A 14,713-nucleotide genomic window follows, 5' to 3' on the forward strand; every position below is an offset into this window, starting at 1 on the left:
ACTGACAACATTCCATGAGATTAAAGAAACAAGCATTATAAAGTTTAGCAAGAGTATAAAAAGTCTTTACATTTTCAATAGGCGGTAATTACCTTACATGGAATTTTCACATTATTTCTTATCTAAATATAATACTTGTAATACCGCTAATACAACATAGACCAGAAAAATCAAAGCTGACTTAGCTGTTTAAAAATTCAGTGCAAAAAAGAAAAAAAAAAAAACTTACCTAATATTTTAATAGCTTATAAAAGATACCTTTAAATTTTAAACTAATTTGTATTCAAATTAGATTTTTTTTTTTTTCTTAAAGAGCCTTGACCTTGATTGCCTTAGTTCTGCAAGTTGTTAGAGTAATTCATGATGACCTCTGTCTTGGACATTTGGCATCTGTTAGTCTCAGTCTCATCTGTCTGTCTGCCTGTCTCTGTCTCTAGATATAATGTATCTTGAACACTCACTGTGTGCCAGGAACAGTGCTAACACTTATACAAGCATAACATTTGCCATATTACTGTGTTGAAAGGTAAATTCTTTATTTAGGAACATTAATTTTGTCCAAGAGGAGTCACTTCTGTTATACTCTTAAGGACATAGCTGTCCTAGCAACAGCTTCAGTACCTTCCCAGGTGCCAGCTTGCCTTGTCATAAATGTGTGTCAGTCAAAGTAGAATCCATTTCTTCCCAAGTGTTACTTGTGCTTTTTAACGTGTGTCAGCCCTTTGTGCAGCAGAACTTTATGAGTCAAAGTTTTGGCCAACAGTGAATGACAGTTTCTCACACATAATCTCTCACTGCCATAAAAGCCATTTGTAGATGAAAATAAAATGAAGCTCCCCAGAAAAAAATTCTTTTGTGATGAACAGAAATGAATTTCAGCATAGCTTTGGAAACAACCAGTCAGTACATTTCAGAATTGTATTTGAGTGTGTCTATTCTCTTCCAGGAAACCCTGGTGGCATAGTGGTTAAGTGCTATGACTGCTAACCAAAGGGTCGGTAGTTCGAATCCTCCAGGTGCTCCTTAGAAACTCTATGGGGCAGTTCTACTCTGTCCTATAGGGTTGCTATGAGTCAGAATCGACTCGATGGCACTGGGTTGGGTTGGTGCTGGGTTGGTTGATTCTCTTCCAACCATGATGTTTCCACCCCCTGAGAAGAGAATTCACTATCAAGGTACTTCAAACCTTGTGGATAAAATTATTTTGAAGAGTTGCAGACTTGAGTGAGCCTATAAAGTAAACAAAGGGGTATCAGCAGCACACCCTACTGTTCACAGTAGCAATTATAAGTGGTATATAATTCACTTTTCTTGATTTTCTCTTTTGATTCTTTAGTTTCAACGAGATGTTTCTGAATCCTGTTTGCCCTGTAATAGACAAAATGCATACTCAGTGGCATTTGTTTTCATGTGCCTGATTCTTCATCCAAATGTTTAATATGTTAATTGGTTTTATGACTAAGTAGATGTCTTTAGCATTATCGATCACTACCTTATCCCAAAGATGTAGACAGAGTAACTTGGATGCTTGAGATCGGAAAAAGTTTAGATGACTTATGTCTCAATAGGTATTTCTCAATATCTCTCACCCCTTGCCCCCTTTCCTCAACAATTACTTGTGTAGAATTCCAGCCTCAGTCCCACCCGTGTTAACCCTCATTTACATCTCAGCCCCACCCCCTCCAACAGTGGAGGGCACAGGTCTGAGGCCCAGATTTGCCTTGCCTCACTTTCCTTTAGCGGATACCAGAGCTACATTGCAAAAATTGCAACTTCCCTGTGTCCAAAAGTTTAAATGCTGTACCCATCTTTGTGCTAATCCCAGGCTCAGTAAACAGAACTTTCAGTTGTATACCAAATGTGACACCAGTTTTAAAAACTGTGTTCAATACTTAACTAATCAATAAGCCAATGGTTATAGACTATAAGGTAGAAAAGCTAAGTTCTTTATGACTTTTTTTCCTAGTTCTTATCAAGTAGCAAGTCATTTCTGTTTTTCTTCATTTTGGAAAATCTGGTCTCAAGAGCCTATGATCAAAGTCCAGGCCTTTAAGCAACATTTTGCACAGTGCTTACCACAGCTCACTGTCTCCTGCCAGGATAGTGGAGGGAGGAAGGAAGGGGAGGAGAGGGCAGTCCCCTTCCCTGCTCCTATGGATCTCTCCCTACACCATGCATAAAGGGTGAAACTCGCCAGCTTTTCTTTTTTCCCGTTTTTACAGAGCAAATGAAAATGTATCCTCTGTATATCTCTTTTCCTCACTTTTACAGGACACCCTGTCTTCTTTCTTTTCATCTGCCCCTTTTCTTTTTTTTTTAAATGTGTCTACTTCCAAATACAAAATACTGGATTTAGCAAATTAGGAAGAGCTTAATTTAAGAGATGGAAAAGGAAGACATGACTGATCCACACTTAGAAAGCATGAGTCTGGCTTCTTTCCTTAGTGAGAGAGATTCACCAGGATCCAGCCATGGTTCTTGTCACTTCTATGTTAAGACCCATGAATTTTCCAACCGCTGACCAGAAGGAGGAAGGAGGGCCAAAGCTGGTAGCCATGCAGTAGAAAGAAGGTGGTTGGCACCTCCTCAAGATCTCGGCTTTAATAACAGCACATTGCAGCCAATTGAGCTAACTAAGTACACTTTTAAGAAGAAAGATCGTGCCTTTGTGGAGAATTATTCCCAAATTTCTGCTTCAGCCCCCAGCAAGAGATTCTTTTGGGTGTCTTTAATGAAAACCACTTGGGAAATAGATTGTACATGCAGCAAATAGGATTTTGGTTAAATGGTGACATTTGTTTCCAAAAGTATATCAGAGTATGTGTTCATTAAAGATTTGAAGTGGGGTGGGAAGCAATAAAAAAAAAAAAAGGCCAGTGGGTTCTCTTGTGCGACAGGTTTTTGTTCTTATGAATTGAATACATTCTCTGAAAAGTTTCAAAAAAGAGACTGGGAAGAATGTATTTGCTTTGATCCAACATGTGGAGTGCTCCCTACTACAAGTACCCTTTAATTTAGAAGCACTGTTGAAAAGTCTTTTTGAAAGTACATAAAAATATAATATGTAAATAAGTTCTAATTAGTTATTCCAATTAATTATTTTTCCTCTCTACTTTGCAGCTCTGTTTTCCTGCCCATAATGTAGCCTGTCAGACTCCAGCTTTGGCTCCCTCCAAATAGTGTGTTTGCATAACAGTCATTAGTAAGAAAACATTTTTTCTCTTCTTGAAAACCTCACAATGATAAAGTGAAATCCCAGATTGTGCATCTTTGTGGGGAATTGTTTCAGTCATTTTTAGCCCATGATTTGCTAGTGTGATATTAAAGAAGGAAATCTTGCAGTTAATTGAAAGAACGGGTGTTTCGTTCTTCAAAAAAATGGCACTGTTGTTTTTTAGAAAATGAATCTACACCAGACTTTTGTTTAACTTGAAGGTTGGATAACCTTGCTTGGTGGTGGTAAAATTACAACAACAATCATAGACTCTTTTCTCTTTCCTCGACCAGGTTGCCAGCGATCCATAGGCCTTTCCAGTGGGAAAGCTAAGGTGTGCAATTACAGTGGGTGGTACTACTGCAGCAGCTGCCATGTGGACGACAATTTTCTTATCCCTGCACGCATAGTCCACAACTGGGACACTTCAAAATATAAGGTAGGTACAAAAATTGAGTTTACTTAATAATTGCAACTCAGGTGTTCATGTGTTGTCAGGTGGATTATAAAGATCATGGTATGACACAGTTTGAAGTAAACATGATTAGGTTGTCTCATAAAAGCTACAAGATCGTATCTGATACTGCTTAGATATCATGTCACAGTTTAAAGTCTTCTTAATTATGACTCTAATTAATTTCCTGTTTAAAAATAATAGACAGCAGTTTTTATTTCTAGGCCTTGCTCATTAATGGTAGGTAGTAAGAGAGAATTCTGATAGAGAAGCCTCTTTTATTATTTTTCAATTAGATATTATCTCCAACATCACAGTACTATGGGAGGATAAAAATGGGGAAATAATGTATGCCTGAGTGTGCTAGTGATCTTTGAAAGAGAGGAATTATATAATCTAAGGTATTTATTATACTAGAGTAGCACTCCTACTCACGTGAAAGTCAGCCTTCTAGCGAATCCAGCCCTTTGAAACTGGAACCTTGAGAAAAGCTATGAAGACATCTGGGCAGGGACCCACAGCTGAGGAACAGTGCACTGAGCCACTCTTAGGCCTTCATTGGGACTTTTGTTTATAAAATAAGGGAGTGAATGAGAAGCACAGGTGCATGCTAACAGCTTTGCAAAGTAACTGCTACCAGCCAAGGTGGACATCCAAGAACTACAAAAGGCAGTCTGGGTGGCTATAAAAATCCAAGTCAATGGAAGAGAAGAGGGAGATTGAGCATTGGGGCGTTCCAGCTTAATCAGGCAGAGAGAAGAGGAGGAACCAGCAAAGGAGGCCAAGGAGTAGCCAGTGGGATAGAAGGAAATCAAATGTCCGACAAGCCAAGTGAAGAAAGATTCTCCAGATCAGCTGTGACAGATGCTGTTGGGTCAAATAAGATTTTGAATGTGGAGGTAATCAGTGACCTTAATGAGAGCAGCTTGAATGGAGTGGTGGGAACAAAGGTCTGACTGGGGTGGTTCAACATAGAATAGGAGGAGAGAAATGAGAGACAAGAAGAGACAACTCTTTTGAGAAGTTTTTCTATAAAAGGAAAGAGAGAAATGGAGAATAACTGGGGTGGGGGAAGTAAGGTCAAGTTAGGTTTGATTTTTTTTTTTTAACAGAAGAAGTAGCATCATGTTTTCTATGCTGATAGGAAAGGTCCAGAAGTAGCATCATGTTTTCTATGCTGATATGAGGCGGTTCTACCCTGTCCTGTAGGGTCACTGTGAGTTGGAATCAACTCATTGGCAATAGGATGGATGGATGGCCTGCCTTTCTAGCCCCTTTACCCACTAACCTTCGTTAAGACCATATTCCTTCCTGTTCCCCAGTCAGGCCAAGCTATTTCACACCTCTTGCCTTCCTCTCGCCCTCACTCAGTATGGCAAATCCTAAAACTCAGCTTAACTGTCATTTCCTCTCCTGATTCTTTCCTTTCCCTCTACCAGACAGAGTTATCATCCTTTCCTCTGTATCTTGTACTTGATACTCTGAATATAGGCTATAAATATATTTGCCATGTGTGTATTAGATAAAAATGTATTTAGAGGAAAAGAACACTCACTGAGTTTGGTTTTGATGGTTTAGATGAATCTGCTTGGGTTTTAACAGCTAAAAGAGATGCTTAGAGAGCAAGTGAGTGAGGCTGCCCAACCCAACCCTATGATCTTAGGGAGAGCTTGAGCTGGTGGGACCTGCCAGCAGACTACATGCCAATTAGTGGAGCTAAAACAGAAAAGGTGGCACCAAATGGGGAAAATGAAAAAAATCAGGCATGGTTTATTAAGACATAAAATGGAGGAGAGATACAGGTCTGTTTGCAGTGAGTTCTAAGAGCCACCAAAACTGTCAGTTTAGCCATCAGTGAGACTTGTAATCTTTCTATAAAGCAGATACGTTATTGTGGTGGTCATTCAAGTAACAAGGTTTGCTTGTGAGAGGAGAGGTAACTGATAATTTTAGGTACACTCACGTTATCAGTGGGCACGTGAGGAAAATCCCCTTTGTCAGGCCATTCCTTCCCAAGTTCTCAGTGGAACAGGAACCGATTTTTAAAGGCAAGAATAGAGCTGGTTGATTTTATCTGGATCATCTCTCGTTGGCATTAAGTAACTATATTCCATTTAGCCCAGTGTCTGTCTGTCTTTGCTCAGACACCAGGATTTAACTTAGTGCTTCTAATTGTGAGAACCAATTCAGACCTATCAGTTTCCAAGACCAGACATCATTCTATTAGATCTGCCTGCTGACCTTAATAGCAAGTACGTGACTGGCTTGAATATCCATCTAAAAGAGTGAAAAAATGGTTTTGCAAAGCAGAATGAAATCTGCCCTCTTAAGCATTTCCTTGTCTGCCTGCTGGAGTAATAATAATCCTAATTATTTTTAAAGCAGGATTTCATCTCTTTTCCGGTGTACATCTTGCAGATTGAATTGAGCTCCAGGATTACCCAGTCGCTAAACCCTATCCTCAAATTCTATAGCCATTTTCTAATGAAATTCTCTTTGAAGATAAGTTTCCTCTTACCCCTCATTCAGAAAATCAAGATGACAAAGAGGTGGTGGGGAACTCAAACTTAGCCTCAACTCTTCCAAAATATTTCCCTTTGTTTATGGTTTTTTTTTTTTTTTTTTTTGGTATACTAAGGCTGAATCACATTCCATTTAGCTAGGGGTTTTCCATGTTACATAAACCATTTCCTATCTCCACATCTTGAGAGGCATTCAAGGCAAGCTCTGTTGCCCTTGCATAGCTGGAAAATAGCTAGCTGATGGGGAAAACCACTTGATCAGAGTCATTTCAAGATTTCGCTAACAAATCATAATTAAACTTAAGTTCTCCTGATTCTTTGTCCATTAGCCCACAGTGCCTGTTTTAACAGGAAAAAGAAATGTTATGGTCAAGGTCAATTTTATTAAGGCTTGATTTTTCACAATTGGAATGAGAAAAAATACTAAAAGAAGTATTATACCAAAGTGATGAGTGGTTATTTTACTGTGGTAGGATTTTGGGTCTTTTTTTTTTTCTTGATCTTTTTATTCTCTAAATTTTCAGTAATGTGATTATATTACTTTTATAATTTTATAAATGTTTTAACATTCTGGGAAAATATATTTAGTGAATTCTTTTTATTACATGTATGTCTTATATGTTGTTATTGTAATCGTGGAGAGAATATTGTTATGGATGTAATGGGTAAAAATTATAAATCACTTATCTGATTTGTGAGAGAATATGGCATTCTACATGTTAGAATGGCTATCTGCTTAGCAATCAAAGCATCTTTATATTTTATTTGTCACTTACCTCCATATATTCTACTTAAGAAAACAAGTACCAGAAGTTAACCTTTTTTTAATTATAAATATATAGTTCTTAGTGTCTCATAATTATAAATATAAATGATTTTCTTTCCTGTGATAGTAACCTCAAGGTTTAACATGTTGTGGGAAGCTGTTTTTCCCTAAAGAAATTGCATCATACTGCTATACTTATATTTTCGTCTTTTTTGCATATATTTTCACAGAATTTAAGATTCAAAAAGTGCAAACATACAGAAGTAATCTCCCTCCCAACCCTTTTACACACCCACCCTATTCTCCTTCTAACAGGCAACTGAATTACTCCTTTATTGGGTGTCCTTCCAGAGATATTTTACTGCATGTGTTTTTAAATACAAAAATGTTCATAGGTGCTACAGTCCTGTGCCTGAAGAGATTTCCATTTACAGCATGAAACTCTTCCTTGGGCTGTCTCTTTTTTTAAATAGCCACTCTGTATTCCATCATGAATCATATATTTACAGCCTATATTCCAGTACATATACACATATATATATGATGGAATACAGAGTGGCTATTTAAAAACAAACAACAACAGCAAAATGAACAAGTGTGTCTTGGAAGAAGTACAGCAAGAATGCTCCTTAGAGGCAAGGGTAGCGAGACTTCATCTCACAGACTTTGGACGTGTTATCAGGAAGGGTCAGTCACTGGAGAAGGACATCATGCTTGGTAAAGTAGAGGGTCAGAAAAAGAGGAAGACCCTCAACAAAATGGATTGATACAGTGGCTGCAATGATGGGCTCAAACATAGCAACAATTAGTGAGGATGGCATGGGACTGGGCAACGTTTCATTCTGTTATACATAAAAAGGTCATTGTGAATTGGAATCGACTCAACAGCACCTAACAACAACCACATACACATATACGTATATATTTGTATACACATACTCACATATATGTACATATATTTATACATACACACACAATAATTTGACTAGTCCTTTTTTTTTATGGACCATATTTTTTCCAACCTTTTGGTATTATAGACAGTGATTCAATGAAGAACTTTATACATCATTTTAAATTGAAATTCTTTCATTCATGAATGAGAATATTTGTAGATAACTTTCTAGATGTGGGTATGTACATTTGCGAGTTTGATGGATTTTAACAAATTGCATTCAGTGGGGCCATCACTGTTCTTTTGTGTTGTGTCTTCTTGCAGCCTCCTTTCTTCTCTTATGCTAGGGTGTAAGCTGTTGCTTCTGTTGTCATCATGTTGCCTCTAGCTCCCCTTCCTCTTTCTACTTTATTTACTCTAATATGTTCTGAACTTAGAAACAAATAACCAAACAATTAGAACTGTGTTTAAATAAGAGTGTGAGGCTTAAAATCACGGCCACAGCACTGTAAATTATGCATTTGTTCATTCAGCAAGTATTTATTGCGCACTTACTGTGCTCACCGTTCTGGGCACTGGGAACATAGTCCTTTACCCTCAAAACCAAAAAAAACAAACCTCGTGCCTTCAACTCGATTCTGACTCATAGTGACCCTATGGGACAGAGTAGAACTGCCCCATAGAGTTTCCAAGGAGCGCCTGGCAGATTTGAACTGCCGACCCTTTGGTTAGCAGCTGTAACACTTAACCACTATGACACCAAGGTTTCCACTTTACCCTCGGAACTCTGTTATTCAAGCAGAGAGTGGGAGAGGAAAGACAATGCATAAATACACAAATAAGGACTCCTTAGATAAATGAAGTGTTGCTGGATTTTAGTTTTTGTTTTAGAGTTAAAATCAGCTCGCCAATACACTGCCTAATTTTATTGGTAGTTTAGTCTCCATCTGCAGCCCATTTAAGAGCTGTAGCTGCTAAGCAAAAGGTCGGCAGTTCGAATCCACCAGCTGCTCCTTGGAAACCCTATGGGGCGGTACTACTCTGTCCGATAGGATTGCTATGAATTGAAATCGACGAGACGGCAACACGTTTGTTTTTGGTTGTTTGTGTTCTATTTAAGGAGCCCTGGTGGCACAGTGGTTAAGCGCTTGGCTACTAACCAGAAGGTTGGCAGTTCGAACCCACCAGAGAGAAAGATGTGGCAGTCTGCTTCTGGAAAGATGACAGCCTTGGGATCCCTATATTGCAGTTTTATCCTTTCCTATAGGGTTGTGATGAGTTGGAATCAACTCAATGGCAATGAGTTTCACTGGAGAAGAGGTGAGAGAAGAGGTAGAGATCACCTCTTTTAAAGAGCGATGAGCAGATAATTCATGGTAAAGTAGTTAAAAAATAAAAGTATTGTGAATGTAAAGATTGCTAAAAAACCCAGGTTGTAGGATCTACAGATCTGAGTTCTGGCTCCAGTTCTGCCATGAAATGTTCATGGACAGTCAAGTCCCTTAACTTCTCCAGGCTCAATTCTCTCTTCTATTAAACGTAGGTCGTGGATTAATTCAGTGTCTCTCAAAGTGTATTTCATGGAGCGTTGGTAAGTTCCCTGTGTGTTAACAGGTGTTTCTCAAAAAGAAGGCTCCATGGGAGGGCCACAGCTAGGCCAGCTTTATAAGAATTAGAAAGGGCCTCTCCAGGAGAATGCAGCTGCAAGCGTGAAGCTTGGCAAGAGGATGGAGCAGAAAGATGAAAAATGGAAGATGCTCCTCGCTACAGCTGGTGAGCAGGGCCCAGCCTGGGCTTCAGCTCCCACTTACACTCCCCCTCCCCACCCCATACAGCCTGCGCAACATCCTAAACAGCTGCCTTGTCTATCATCGAATAGGTTTAGCAAGTGGGTTGGTTAAGCAGATTTTTTTTAGTACAAGACTTCTCAGAGCTTCAGTATGCTAACATGCTGCACTTTGAATCATCAAAAGAAGAATGTGGGATGTAGCATATTATTTGTTGGACCTCAGAACCCATTTTTCACAGAGTATTTTTTTTTTCAACTTTTTGTAGGGCTAGTATTCCTTGGAACACAGGTGGAAAAAAACTGAACTAGATTATCTTTATGAGTCCTTATCATTCTAAGATTATGTTCTCATCTGTTTTATTCTGATATATTTTTCTCCTTTAAAAATAAGGTTATGGTACAAACCCTCACTACCACCACCACCACCACCATATCATCTCCAAATTTCTGCCTGTGGTTAAACATGCCCTTTGCTCCATTACTTTATTACCCAGGGCTGTTTTCGTGGCAAAACATTACCAGAATACCATTGCAGGAACTCTGTTTCAGAATTACATAAGCCTGAACATTTGAGAATATTGTTTCTAAGAGGTACCTGCCACCAGCATAACAAAAGACATGTTACGTTCAAATCTATACGAACGATGCTTAATGTTCAGATCAAATAACAAAGATGTTTATTTATAAATATGTACGGATATATAGCAGATTCAAAAAAACCAAACCCAAACCCACTGCTGTTGAGTCGATTCCGACTCATAGTGACCCTGTGGGACAGAGTAGAACTGTCCCATAGAAATAGAGCAGATATAGAGTTTGTACCTATTATAACCTGCTGGTGCTGTTTCTCTATCTTTTCCTGTGTGTAAGGTGTAGAGAAGACCTGTTTCTACCTGGACCTCTTCTTTCTCACTTCTCCTCAGTCACAGACTGGAGGGGTGTGAAGAAAGAATCAGTCCACAAGTTTCAAAAAACCCACAGTCACAGAGTAGAGTTCTCATAATTTAAACTATTTTGTTTATAAGCTAAAAATGCTGTGGAAAGAAATTAGTTTATCTACTTACCAGTTGTCGTCAAGTCATTTCCAACTCATGGTGACCCTATGTGTGTCAGAGTAGAACTGTACTCCATAGGGTTTTCAATGGCTTCTTTTTTGAAGACTCTACCAAGCATGATGTCGACCCTCAATGAGACACAGTGGCTGCAACAATGGGGTCAGGCATAACGGCAACTGTGAGGATGGTGCAGGACTGGGCAGTGTTTCGTTCTGTTGCACATGGGGTCACTATGAGACAGAAACAACTCTACAGCACCTAACAACAACAACATTTTTTGGAAGTAAATCATGAGGCCTTTCTTCTGAGGTGCCTCTGGGTGGACTTGCATCACCATCCTTTCAGTTAGCTGCCAAGCATGTTGACCATTTGCACCACTGTTATATACTTAAAAAAAATATATATATACTTAAGCCGACATTAATAAATATTTTTTAGTAAAATACTAATAAGTCAATAGTCTTGAAAAATGAACCACTGACCCCTTAAAAATTGATTCTAATGTGAAAAGAGTAGGATCATAGAGAAGACTGCCAGCCAGAACCATTCTTTTTTCAAAAACAAAAGGAGTCTTGTTTTCATCCATCTGCACTTGACTGTGAGCTGAGTTTCCATATGCATCCGAAACAGCGCTCAGGCTTATGTTTTTCGTAATTTGGTTGGCAAGAAGTAGGACAGTAGCTCTTTTTAAAAAAAAATTTTATTTTTGTTGTTGAAAATATACATAGCAGAACACACACCAGTTGTACAATTCTACACGTACAATTCAGTGACATTGATTACATTCTTCAAGTTGTGCAGCCATTCTCCCCCTCCTTTTCCAAATTGTTCCTCCCCTATTAACATACACTCACTTCCCCCTAAGCTTCCTATTTAACTTTTCAAGTTGTTGTTGCGAATTTGATCCCATGTAGAACTTTAAAACAGCACAATGCTCAAGGCAGACATTCTTTACTTATTAAGTTAAACTATTGTTTGGCTTAAAGAAGACTTCAAGGAATATTTTTGGTTTAAGGTTGATGGTTTAAAGATTACCTCGGGGCAGTAGTTGCAGGGGTTCATCCAACCTCAGTGGCTCCAAAAGTCTAGATTCTACGAGAATTTGGAATTCTGTTCTGCATTATTCCCGCTTTTGATCAGACTCTTTCATAGAATCTTTGATCAGTGTTCAGTAATGGTAGCCAGGCACCATCTATGTCTTCTGGTCTCATGGCAAAGGTGGCAGTTGTTCCTGGAGGAAATAGCGACACATTCCATTTCCTCCTATTCCTGACTCTTCCTCTGTTGCTCCAGGCGAATTGTTTTACCTTAGATGGCTGCTTGCAAGCTTTTAAGACCTCAGGCACTACATACTAAAGTTGTTGTGTGCCATCGAGTTGATTCTGACTCAGTGATCCTGTAGGACAGGGTATAAGTGCTCTATAGGGTTTCTGTAAATCTTTACAGAAGCAGACTGCCACATCTTGCCTCCTCAGAGCAGCTGGTAGGTTCAAACTGCTGACGTTTCTGTTGGCCACTGAGCACTTAACCATTGCACCACTAGGGCATTAAAAACGATATTACCCCAATTAACTGGGAAGGATAGTAGCTCTAGTTGGATTATGTTTGGTGTTCACATACTATTTGTGTAATATTTATATTAATAAGAAAGAAATTTTCTTCCACAAACTTTGTCACCAAAAAATATCAGTGGCTTCTTTCCCTCAAAAAAAAAAAAAAAAACAAACACCAAACCTGTTGCCATTGAGTTGATTCCAAATCATAGCGACCCTATATGAGTCTTTCCCTAAGTTACCATATATGTTTTTTTTAACATTTTCTTTTTTAAAAATGCTTTTTCAGTTCAACTGAGCTTGAAAGTGGAATCCTCATTATCAGTACAGAGCTTCTAACCAGTCGGTTCCCAGTTCAAACCCCTGCTGAGGATTTGCATTTCTAACAAGTTCCCAGGAAGTTATACATAAGAATCACCTGGGGATCTTGTTAAAATGATTCAGTATATCTGGGGTGGAAAGGAACTGGCTGGAAGACCTGGATCAGTATGGAGAATCATTTAGAATTTAGGATACCAAGTAGGATACACTGCTCTATTTTACAAAACAGCATTTCATGCCAAATTTTGAGTCTATCAGAAATTCCCTCACAGGTGTAAGTGGTTGATTCTCAGAAACTAGAGCATGTACTCAGCCTTGCTGCCAAAAATGGCTCACCATGGCAGGGCTGGTAGGAGCAGTACTGACATGCTGTATATACTTAACACTAGTTAAGAGCTTTGTGAAGACAGCACCCTAGTCATTATTGAAGCTAACTCTGTTCCAGTTTTTTGTAATGTCTGTTTATGAATACTGTGTCTGTAGCTGCTGTCCCACTTGTCTCTCTGCTTTTACTGTCTCTGTAAAAGACTTTTTTTTTCCCCTTTTGGGCTTAAGTACCACCTGAAAAGAGAAGCCTTTTAAGACCTGGGAGACTGGCCAGTGCCCTTTGTCCTTCTGTTCACCTACTAAAAGGTAGCATTGTTAACCTAATTCAGCAGGGCCCTGACTCAGTATAAACACTGCCCAGTGGAGCCAGAAAGACTAATTGAATTGCACAATACATCATTTTTCAGCAACAGTTTCAAGTGGATTGTACTTCATTTCCCAAAACACCATCTGTTTTTTTCCCTCATTTATTTAAATAGAACAAATATTTAGACATGATAAATAAAACATTTAAACCCAATTCTGTCTTTCCCCCATGAACTGTGAGCTACATGAGGACAGGGCCATGCCTGTGTATTCTCCACTGAACGCCTAGTGCCTGCCACAGTGTCTGGCATGGACCTGTGTCTTCCTCAAATATACTTGGGATAGCTGTGATTCACAGTCTGGCTAAATATTCAAAGGTTTTGGCTAATTCTAGATGCCTCTTTGTGACCTGAATTTGCAGAGACTAAGCTTCTCTACTTAAAATTCTTTGTAACTCTGCAGGACCCCATAGGATCACACAGTGCAACAGATACTTCAAAAATAAATACTAATAAGGAAAAAAAAGAGACTTTTATTAGAAAACAGAAACTGATACATTTGTTTGCATCCCTGTAAACCAAAAAACCCAATCCCTATAAGGAATATAAACTTTTGTATAAGCTTTACAATAAAAGAAAATTAAAATATTGAATTACATAAATGTGTATAAGAAGTTTTTAATCAATACACAATAGCCATACATTTAGTATTACATGAATATATTGAGGGCTTGTCGTGGTTGTTTCTGTATGGTGTACTCTCCTCTGTCCCATCCTTGTCCACCAAGTGAATTTCTATTCATTTTTCTAGACCCAGATCCAGTGTTACCTGCTTTGCGAGGCCTTCTCTGGCCCCTGGCCTCTCCATGGGAGAGTTGATTTCTTCCTCCTTTAAGCTACCAGTAGGCCTCATCCATACCTCTGTTGTAGTAGCTGACATGCTATGTGCAGTCTTTGTTTTAAATATTTATCTGTCATACTAAACAGTGAGCCCTTTGAGGGTAGGAACTGTGTCCTGTTTATCTTCATTAATAAGCTTTTAGCCCACAGCATGAAGCAGAGTAGATTTTCAATTTTGCTTTCAGTAAGTGAAGTTTTACTTTTTGTATGTTGAGCTGCAGTCTTGCTCCCAGTACTGGAGAGGTTTTGGTAGAAACTTCTTGGAGAGGTTTTACCTTCTGTAAGTATAAACTGAGCCAACTATTTATCATCAGCCAGTCCACATCTCAGTATCAGTGAATTGGTATGTAGAGTCCTTAAAAATTACCTGCATGTTAGGCATTATTTAAACTACTTCTTCTGTATCTCTGATGCATTGTTTCCAATGCACTGTTTACACCTGATGATAGTGACTTTCTGTAATCAACTTTCGTAGTCTTGTCCTTTACTACCCAGAAGTGGATATACAGTTGAGTGAATATATTGGCCAGAGTCAGCCCAAGCTCAGAGTTGTTCTAATACAAGAAACTTCTTTCCGGCATTGAAGTAATATGTTTGCGACTATTTTCTGTGCAG

General features: G+C 38.7%; 1 protein-coding gene across 12 annotated transcripts in view; it reads left to right on the forward strand.

Moving 5' to 3' along the window:
* Positions 1 to 14,713, forward strand: part of PLEKHM3 (pleckstrin homology domain containing M3) — a 229,420-nt gene that overhangs the window by 106,244 nt on the left and 108,463 nt on the right. For all 12 annotated transcript variants that reach the window (XM_064286748.1, XM_064286745.1, XM_023541989.2 and 9 more), the window contains one exon: positions 3,508 to 3,653. In XM_064286748.1, the coding sequence (XP_064142818.1) occupies positions 3,508 to 3,653 (146 nt within the window). The remainder of the gene's footprint in view (positions 1 to 3,507; positions 3,654 to 14,713) is intronic.

The sequence above is a fragment of the Loxodonta africana genome, chromosome 6, assembly GCF_030014295.1.
Source record: "Loxodonta africana isolate mLoxAfr1 chromosome 6, mLoxAfr1.hap2, whole genome shotgun sequence".
Classification (NCBI taxonomy): domain Eukaryota; kingdom Metazoa; phylum Chordata; class Mammalia; order Proboscidea; family Elephantidae; genus Loxodonta; species Loxodonta africana.